Raw genomic sequence first — 10,183 nt, forward strand, 5'->3', positions numbered from 1 at the left:
TTGTGCTGACAAAAGCATTCTGAGAAATAGTAGGAACCCATAAGGCAATTAGAGAAACTAATAGAGGGACCTAAACAGTCAGCATGGCACACTAACAGAAATGAGCACCAGTTCATCCTGTTTACCAGTGGCCCCTACCTACGTTTCTTCTCTCTGCACCTCCAAGCTGTAAGTACACCAGTGCTTACCTTTAGATTTCTGCTGCATATAATCATACGTAGCTGAAGTGGGGCTAAAGAAAAGGACTAAAAGGACTAGCAGCAGGCAGTTTACTCCCCAGCACGCTGTTCTCCTTTGCTCTGTTACAGACTGTCATCTTTCATTTTAACCATATCTGGAATGTTTCTGTCTTTGCAAATTAAATACTTGTGCTGAACTCAGGTTACTCCTCGTAAGCTAAACTAATGTATTTTTGCATTGACAAAAAATAACTTCGGTAACCTTGTCACATAAAATGTAACATGAAAGCAGCAAAGCAGTTGCTGATAGGACAGTTCTGTTAAAATTCTCCTATTTTTGTTCGTCCTGTGCACCGGAAAACATCTGCTTCCCTTTTTTTCCTCTGCCTCCTTTCCTCCATGAATTGTAGTGCAAGTAAGTTTCTGAAAACATAGAAAGGATGAATCAAAGTTTAAGGTTTTTTTTTCAGATGAAATCTTAGTAGAGATCATTTATTTTTTATTTTTATTTTTTTTCTTTTGACTCCTTTTGGAGTTTTACTGCCAGTACTGTATATCCCAGTAGCATACAGGGGCTGAATGATCTCTTCCTCAATAAAATTCTTTCCTCCTCCACGTTCCCTTCTTATTTTTTGTTCTGGAGAACAGTTCCTGTCTGTTGCATAGGGTGAGTGATGTCCTGGGGGCTGTCTTGGGACTGGTACTCTTTTAACATCTGTCTTACTGATACAGATGAAGGGGTTGAGCGCACCCTCAGCAAGTGTGCTGATGGCACCAAGCTGAGTGGTGCAGTTGATACAGCACAAAGGAAGGGATGCCATCCAGAGGGACCTTGGCAGGCTTGAAGTATGGGCACATGAGCATCTAATGAGGTTCAACAGAGCAAAGTGCAAGGTTTTCCACTTGGGTAATCCTAGATACGTATACAGATGGGGAGCAGACTTCCTTGAGAGTAGCCCTGCTGAGGACTTATGGGTCCTGGTAGATGAAATGAGGCAGTGGTGTGCGTGCACAGCCTGGAAGGCCAGTGAAATCCTGGGCTGATCAGAAGAGGGGGTGGCCATCAGGTATGTGGATGTGGTTGTCTTGCTCTACTCTGCCCTTCTGTGGCCCCATCTGGAGTATTGCATCCAGGCCTGGGAAGCTGTGAAGCTTTTGGAGAGGGTCCAGAGCAGGGCCACAGGGATGATCAGAGGGCTGGAGAACCTCTCCTATGAAGATAGGCTGAAGGAACTGGGCTTATTTATTCTGGAGAATAGAAAGCTGCAGGAGACCTTGCTGTGGTCTTCCAATATTTAAAGGGACATCTAAAAACCAGCCTTTTACTTGCCTAGGACAAGGGGAAGTGGTTTTTAACTAAAGGAGGGAAGGTCTAGATCAGATGTTGGGGAGGTCTTCACTGAGAGGGTGGTGAGGTGCTGGAGCAGGCTGCTTGGAGAGGTTGTGGATGCCCTGTCCCTGGAGGTGTTCAAGGCCCAGGTTGGTTGGGGCGGCCTGACATAGTTCCTGAGCTAGTGGTTAGCAACCCTGCCTGTGGCCTGGGTGTTGGAACTGAGTGATTTTTGAGGTCTCTTCCAGCTCAAGCCATTCTGTGTTTCTGTGGGCTCTGCCGCTTGGCCCTCCCAGATTTGAGTGGCTCTTGGGCTATAGCTGTCATTTCCACAATTCATTTCATATGTTTTTTTTTTTCTTTCCTGTGTCCCTTAACAACAAATTCTCGCTCAGCTGACTTGTGTCAAACAGCATCCTTACTGCCACAGCAGCACGTTCCTTCATGGAGTTCAGTTTCCCTGTAGTCACATGAAGTGTGTAAAGAGACAGATGACATTGCTTCATCCACATCTGTGACCTCTTCCCTTCCCCCACAGGGCCTGGTCAGAAGACTTCTTGGGAAGAGTTCGGGAGGGGTCCTGTCATTACTTCTCTGATAATGTTATACAGGAGAAGACCTCCTGTTTCTCTATTCCTGTGCTGGCCAATTTCCCTGAGTCAGCTTCTGGCTACTCGCCCTCAAGAAACCTCTGTGCCCTGCCTTGCCCCCACACAGTACAGCAGTGGAGCAGAACCAGTGCTGTGTGTGTTCCTGTTTCTCTAGGCGCCAGGCCTTGTTTGGGAAGCAAGCTTTAAAGGTAGGCATTGATAGGCTGCAGACCGCATTGCAAATGTTTGCCCTCCTTGAGCAGCAGTGCAGTCACACCACGCCCTTTGGAACCCAGGCAACATTTCTGGGGCTGTACCGGAGCCTTTTCAACCAATTTTACTTTTCCTTAAAAAAGCAATGGTAAAAATCCAGGACAGAACATGCTCTGAGGGAAAACTTGTGTACTTCCCAGCCAGGTTCTTGGTACGGTTACTTGCTTTCCCACCTTCAGAAGCAGCTCTTTCCCACGGAGAAGAGGCATTCCAGTTGGTCACGGGTGATTTTCCACACCAGTACAGCTCCTGTAGGAAGTGCTGGCTGCTGTTGTTCTGCAGCAGTGATGATGACACTGGCTGAAAGAGAACGACTTCCTTCACGGGCCACAACCCTGCTAATTCCTCTAGTGCCAGCATTTTTGGTTTTAGCTTTGCAACCTTGGGCCCATTAATGATCCTAGACATACTAGGTTCCATTTGGTCAGGGGATTCATCCAGGGGGCTCTTTCTAGAGGAGCATCTTAGTGGGGAAGCTCTTCATGTGGTCTCCGATACCTGTTTGTCACTGTGCCTGTTCCCCCAGCACCTCACAGGAGCAGCCCTTTGGAGGCTGAGGACACCTTTTAGGTGACTTTAGGAGTCCTTTAGGAGAACCTCTTATGTCCCTGTGTCTGTGCTGGGACTGCTTGTCACTGGCGTTTCACAGAAAGACGTTTAGAAAACATCATGAGTTTCACTAAGGATCTGTCACGTCATCACTTGACAACTGGTAGCAGTTTCCCTGTCCCACAGCTGCCAGATGTTACAGCTTTGTGAGTTTATCTTGAAGAATAACAGCTTTGGGTAGTGGAGGTTTAAGGTTTTCAGTAATCCCTCCGAGCTGTTTCTTCAAAGTTACAGCGTAAAAGGAATCTTAAGTGCTTTCATATATTTGTGCTTGTTTTCCATTTGTAAACACGGAGGGCAGGGCTTTGAGAATGCCTGACCATCAAGGCCACAAGGGGTGCTCCACCCAAAAAAAAAGGGCTCTTTGTATTAAGAGGGAACCACACATCCAGAGGATTTATGAGTTTGCAGGGACCTAACTGAATAAGATGCAGTGTTGGACATCTATGTGAAGAAGTTATCTCTGAAGACGGCCTAAGGATACCCTGAAAGAAAGAGGCAGCTACAACAACAGAAAGCAGAGAAGAGACGGCCACATCTCTGTTAAGTGGGAGGGACCCTGAGCTGTAAAAACCTGGGACACAGCCACCACCCTCCAAAAAACCATACAGACATAGACTGGGCTACGTTGGTCTAACATTTTTACTTAATTTTAAGTTCTGTATTAAAAATTAATACATCATACTCTTATAAAAGTAATAAGGCACATGCAAAACATGTTGTGCAACTTCAGAGTTTTGACTGTTACAAACTAACAAGCATTAAATTTGGCGTTTCTAAAGTGCCCGTTGTCCCCATGCAGGATATGTGGAAGGAAGTTAAGTTGGACACGGCACCAGTCACGTCTCGGCTCTGTGCTTTCTGTGCTACACTAAGCATGATGTGGCTGATCTTAGAGTTGTAACACAAAACAAGTACAGGTTCTAAAAGCGACGACCGGGATACGTACAAGATTTACAAATGTGACATTAGATCCGTTACAACACTTCGAGAATCTCATTCAGTAGGTGCCCATTTGGCAGCTCCAGTTTGCATGATGCTGGGTGGAACTCCTCCATGTCAGTGTCATACAATGCTGAAGACCATACAGAGGTACTGCTCGTAGGACACCTGAATCCAGCCGTCCTGATCTGTATCGTAACGTCGGAATACATCAGTCAGCCTCTAAAAATGTGGAAAAAAACCCACACAGTCATGTATTTCTGTACACAGGGGAAGATCAGACTGCTGCGTGCCTTCTGTAGCCACTGCCTAGTCACTTCTGTAGCAACTGGTTCATATTGCAAGTGAATATAAAGGCAATACATGCTTCAGCAGCAGCATTTGACTTAGGGCTACATACATAAAGCTAAAGGAGAAGAACAGAGTGCTTTGGCAAATAACGAGGATGCCAATTATACAGTCAGGTTGTAGGGCTTGGAAGGGACCTCTGGAGACAACAGCATCCAAGTCCAACCCTGGAGACTTGCTTGTTTCTCTTTGTACTGCATGCTGGAAGATAGCTAATGTGCCATGGAAACACTAGATGCAGTAAGAAGAAAAATTCTTTTTCCAGCATGCTGAAATTCAGCTTGACCACTGCTGCAGCTTGCCAGCTTTTCCTCAAAGTCTTGCCTATGTTTCAGAAATGCTGGAGACACTTAAAGAAACCATTCAGTGTATATTCTTCTGTTTAGAAGTAAATCTTGCACGGGGCAGTCTCTTTCTCTCCTTTCTTGCTCCCCATAAACATTCCTATAACTGAAAGGGTGGGTTGGTTTTCTGTTGCCGTTTGGTTTGGGATTTTTTGTTTCATTTTGTTTAAAACGTCTTTTACTACCATTGCCCCTGCACGAACAGCAGAGATGAAAGACCAAATAATTCAGCTGCTAGGTCAAAAATCATGTAAATCAGAGCCTTAGAGGTAGGAAATCCTTACAACTTAAAGCATGAGAACGTTCTGGAGTACACTCAAGAGGGCAACGTGGGACGTAACACTCCAGCTTGAAGGCAATCTGAGATGCAAAGAAACCATGTATATCACAGCTAATGAAAAAGAGCATTAAGAGCACAAAGTGTTTTCTCCTGAGGCTATTTTTCATTTGTTAAAACCCACTGAAAATATTTAAGAGGTCAAAAATAGCATCAGATTTACTTGTACGGGATGCAAAAGGATAACAAGTGAAGACCTACACAGGGAGACGTTCCTAGCATCTCTTGTGTGCTTTATTCCGATGGATGGCTATTTGTGAGCAAGGTCTACATCCACTATTATACTTCAAGTGAGAACCAGAAGAGTTTGAGAAAAGATGATATTTTTGTTTGGTCAGTTGGCATTAAGAGTACATCTTTCTTACCTGTAAAACAACACAGCACTGAATGAAGTCATCGAAAGCAACCTGGCCTCTTCCTTGTCTGTCAAACTTCCGAATCAGGGTATCGTAGAACTGATCAGACAGCCGGTAACCTTGGACAAGAGAAATCCTTTAGGATGATTCAATTACTACAGTCTTTCTGGGCAAAGTTCGGGCATGTCCAGCAGAAGCAGAAAACAGAAGTTACGAGAGACTTAGTTTTTCCTGCTAAGTACGTCTACTGAACAACACAGGTGTACAAACAGAAGGCGTGCAATAAAAACCAGGCTCAATAACAAGCAGCGTGCACTTCCATTTCCTCCATAAATGGCATTTCTTAAAGGGGAAGGCAACAAGCTGCTTCAGGCAGGCTGTCTCTAAGAGGTCCTCACCCTACTGCCCTGGGCTCGTCTCGTTTCTATTTTCAGCCACACGTCCCAGCAGTACAGCCCTCACAGTACTAAGGTCACTCGCTGACGCAATCCGATCATGAAAACTGTAATTACAAATGAATTACCAAAACCTGTTAGTGCTTGCTTTAGTTCATTTTTGTCAATCATTCCAGAGTTGTCTCTGTCATACGTTCGAAAGACATTCTGCCAGTCTGAGATGTACTTCCAGACTCCTGTGAATTCATTGAAATTCACACCGCCTTTGTTTTCTCTGTCGAACATGCCTGAAATCAAAACAAGAAAGCCACATAAAACTCTGCAAAGTCTTCAGGAAGATCTACTGCTGTTCCAAGAAGGGAGAGTGCTTTAATAAGTACTGAGAACAGGAGAGGAATTAATTGCTAAAATACAAATGATATTTAATGCCCACCCAAGGAATAAAGGATAAACCAAGATAAGCAGAGTGAATTACAGAATATTTATTTTTCCTGGGTTTTCATTTCCAGTCTGAAAGTATTTATGGCTTGACTGGTAATCCAGTGACACACTGAGGAAGCGGGGTTTGCTCTTTTCTAAGGACTCATGAGAAAGCGTACAGCATCTATGGACTGCCAGAGGTGTTGGAACGTTCATCAGCTTTTAACTTACAGATACCATCCCCTTTAGAGAGGTAGCACACTGCACAAGGTTGGAGACAACCTCACAGTAGAAAAATGCATCATACACAGATTGCAGTAACTGTATATACTCATTTCTCTGAATGATTCTGCAGCTATGGCTTTCTCAAACTAGAGCTGAAAAACCAACAGGATCTTTGCCTGCTTTGCAGCACACGGCCATACTCACCAAGAATGGATCTCACCGTTGCTGGATTGAATGGAGTCCAGGTGCCTGAAACAGAAAGAATTACTTAGTTCCTCGGGGCAACATTCAAGAAAGGCAACCAAACAACAAAATGCCATAAGAACCACACACAGTGACTTCAGAGCTACAAGCCAACTCCTTGACACTTAACAAAGCTGCTTTGAAGTAACTGCGTTCTTGACGACTTCCGACCATTACTTTACTGATACTGCACAAATACCCAATGTTTTTCAGGCTGCACCAAATAAAAACAAACCAAAACACAAAGGAAAATTCAGCCAGGAACGAAAGCCTTAGAAGAACCAAGAATAAGTTTTTCCTTCCCAGGTTGTCAGGAGGTGTTGGACAAAAGGCAAAACTGAAACTTGAAGCTCAGCTTTTCCTACTGGCGGCAACGGAAGAGTTTTAATTTACAAATGAGATGGTCTCTCACCTGCTTCTCATTAATAAAACTGAAAATTTAACTACTTCCAATTCTGCCGATGGGTTACTTCAGGACACTGAGTGAGAAGAACAGGTTTTCAAGATCACTGAGCCGCACAATGCAATTTCAAGTTGAGTTTTATATAAATCCCCTCTCCACACTGAACCAAAAGCATTGTTTAAATCAGTGCTTTCAGGCCAAGAAATGTTACAGCATAGGCAGGCCTGAGCACAGCCATCTGAAAAGGAGCTTTGGACTTCTCTGAACAGCTGCTCCTGAGTGCTGAAAGGCTACTTGCTTTGGACCAGTTTTCACTGGGTCAGAAGCACTCCAGAGTTCTAAGAAGCACAGTACGTTCACTTATTTCATGTCAAAAATTTCAGTGGAGCAATAGAGATTCCATACAGAGAAAGCACAGCCATTCTAGCTCTGAAGAAGCATACTGATCTCAGCTGGTTATACTAGTCAGTGACAGACTGCCTCCTCCTCCCCTGTCACTGCTAATACCTCAGCATGTCAGCACAGGAGGGAAAAAAAGAAACAAAAGGCAGCAAGGCAGCAGAGGATTTTAGCATGCCAATAACTGCTAAGTGGTGAGCAGTCCTTCACAGATATGCACACTCCTATTCGAATATGTCTGACACGTTGAAAAGCTGATTGTCCAGAACACACTGAATGTCAATATGTAGTCACAACAGTGAATGCTTTCTTAATGTTTTGGAAAGAAACACAGTACATTCTTTTGGCCCACGTTGGACTGTGACACACAGCCATCCATAGAGGACATCTTCTGGAAAATAAACCGAGTCCATCATCCCGAGTCACCGGAAGGAAGGAAAATGTGGCTACTGGAAAAAAAGTCCTCAGCTTTTATTTTGCTTCCCTGAGTTATTTGTGCACGCCCTGGTTATGATTCAAGCTAGGTTTGAAGTATGTCTTTCTACATGGTTAGGAAAAAGTGCAAAAAAAAAATTTTAATTCCTCACTTAAAAAAAAAATTTACCACCTTCACTTCCTGTGCCGTACTGAGTGCAAAGCTGTTCCGAGCAGGGAAAGGCTGGCTGCAACCTTTGCTCCTGGTTCAAAAGGAAATGTGCAGCAGTGACGAGCAAGGAACAGAAACTCAAGCACAGAGTCGAGCAGCCAGACTGGTGTGACACGTAGCATGAAGCTCACAACGGACCTCCTTCCCCCTGTACAGACTTACCATTGGACAGTGCCTGCTGAAGCTCCGTGTCCGAGATTACTCCACTCCTATCTTTATCAACCCTGGAGGGGGGGGAAGAAAAAGTGGCAAGCCTTAAAGTAGCTGAAATTAACTGAATTTAGCTTCAGCCCTCAACATTTCTGTTCTTTATATGAAAGAATGTGCAAATAGGGTTTGTCTTTTAAAAAAAGGCACTGTTTGGTCAAGCACTCACGGGTACTGCAAATCAAATGCTTCACTCGGACCGACAAGACATTCTGGATATGTGCTATGGAGAAAACTGCAGAGCTTACACAGATCCACCCCAAGCCTCACTACCAAACCTTGTAACTGCTGAGCTTACATGGCAATCTGCTTATCCCACTCCCAACCATCAGCCTGCTTAGAGCACATTCATTTGATATACAAAGTGACATGAATCGTCCGCGCAGCCATCAGGTATCTGCTCTAGAATTCAGCTACCCGTGATACAGCAATCAGGATCTGACCATGAAGGTGACACAGCTGGTCACTGAGCCCTGCAAGGTGCTCCTGCCAAGCCTTCACAGCCTAGCTCTTCTGGCAAGAATCTGCCGTGAGATCCGGAGTGCACATCTGTGCTTTGTTAGTAAAAACAAACCAGATGCCTTAAAAACCCCAAATGTTAGTCTGTGTAACCAGCAAGCTTCTGCTGATCATTAACTCTCTGTTCCCCCAGCTGCTCTTGAACATACTGAACAAAGATCCCAGAACTGCTGTGTCTATCAGAGTGACAGAAAGCCACACGCTTTCCCTTTCAGGCAATTATTTACCCATTGAAGGAAGTTCCCTTTCATTCAGCTCCTCCTAGATTTATGTAAAGCTCCTTGATGTTTATGTATGTTGAAAGCCTCTTTGGAAAATACTATGCCAACTATAGCAGTTTTATCTGTATCTATAACCAATCCCTTGTCAATATACTCCAACGCCTATACAGCAGTATGCCAGATAAGAATACTTCTAGTGAGATCCATGCATTATTCAAAGCAGCTCTACCAGCTTGCATGGGTGGAGAAGACACAACATCCACCTGCTTCTTTCTGGATCAGCTGAAACTGAGCAATGGCAGCAGACAGGCTTCCTTCAAGTTCCCAGATACAGTGCTTTTACACAGAGGTGGTGGACAAGTGTCACCTCTCCGAGTCACTCCTGTGTTATTCCAGGCAGTTACTGTTACTCACTGCTGATCCAAACCTAGTGTGCTTTGAATCACAGAACGGTTTGTGTTGGGAGGGCCCTCACAGCCCACGCAGCCCCACCCCGTGCCATGGGCAGGGCTGCCCCCAGCAGCTCAGCTGCCCAGGGCCCCATCCAACCTGGCCTTGAATGCCTGCAGGGATGGGACACCACAGCTTCTCTGGGCAGCTGTGCCAGTGCCTCACCGCCCTCTGGGGAAAGAGCCTCCTCCCACCATCTAACCCAAATCTTGATCATCCCCCGGCTGAGCACGCGCAGCCCGCCCGCTCCCTGCCCGCTCTCGCAGTTCCCCGATTCCAGGCAGACCCTCAGACACAGCTCCCACTGAGCGGCCCCGAGGGACGTGCCTCCCAACGCTGTGCACCCTCCGCAGATGGCGGCACCTCCTGTGTTCCCACAGGCAGCCGCCCCCGGGTTAACCCCCCCTCGCTCTACGCCGCCTCCTGCAGCCCTCTCTGCAGCAGCGCCCCGGATTCCCGCGCGCGGCGGGGCGGCCTCACCTCTGGAAGACGTTCCACAGAAAGGAAGGGTCGGGAAGCCCCATGCCGTGAGGCGCCGCCATCACGGCCGCCGCCGCCCGCACAGCACGAGCCTGCTTCCGCTTCCGGGGGCGGGCGCGGAGTGACGTCACCGATCCCCGCCCACTCGCGGCAGCGCGAGGGAAGGCGCGTGATGCGTTGCCTGGCGACAGGAAGCGGCCGCGCGCGCGCGGTTTAGCGCTTGATTGAACAAGCGGTGCTTCGTGTGCTCTTTTTAAGGAATCCACA

At 46.2% G+C, this 10,183-nt stretch overlaps 1 protein-coding gene across 1 annotated transcript; it reads right to left on the reverse strand.

Annotated features, from left to right (window-relative positions):
- Positions 1 to 4,046: 4,046 nt before the first annotated feature.
- On the reverse strand, positions 4,047 to 10,032 carry PDCD6 (programmed cell death 6). Its single transcript, XM_065753685.1, has 6 exons — positions 9,917 to 10,032; positions 8,202 to 8,263; positions 6,553 to 6,597; positions 5,832 to 5,990; positions 5,318 to 5,427; positions 4,047 to 4,145 (listed from the first exon to the last, which is right to left on the reverse strand). Exons 1-6 carry the CDS (start codon positions 9,976 to 9,978, stop codon positions 4,047 to 4,049), a joined length of 537 nt encoding a protein of 178 aa, XP_065609757.1. The 5' UTR covers positions 9,979 to 10,032.
- Positions 10,033 to 10,183: the final 151 nt, after the last annotated feature.

This window comes from Cyrtonyx montezumae, unplaced genomic scaffold (genome assembly GCF_038088225.1).
Source record: "Cyrtonyx montezumae isolate F1298 unplaced genomic scaffold, pur_monq_1.0 scaffold_8, whole genome shotgun sequence".
Lineage (NCBI taxonomy): Eukaryota > Metazoa > Chordata > Aves > Galliformes > Odontophoridae > Cyrtonyx > Cyrtonyx montezumae.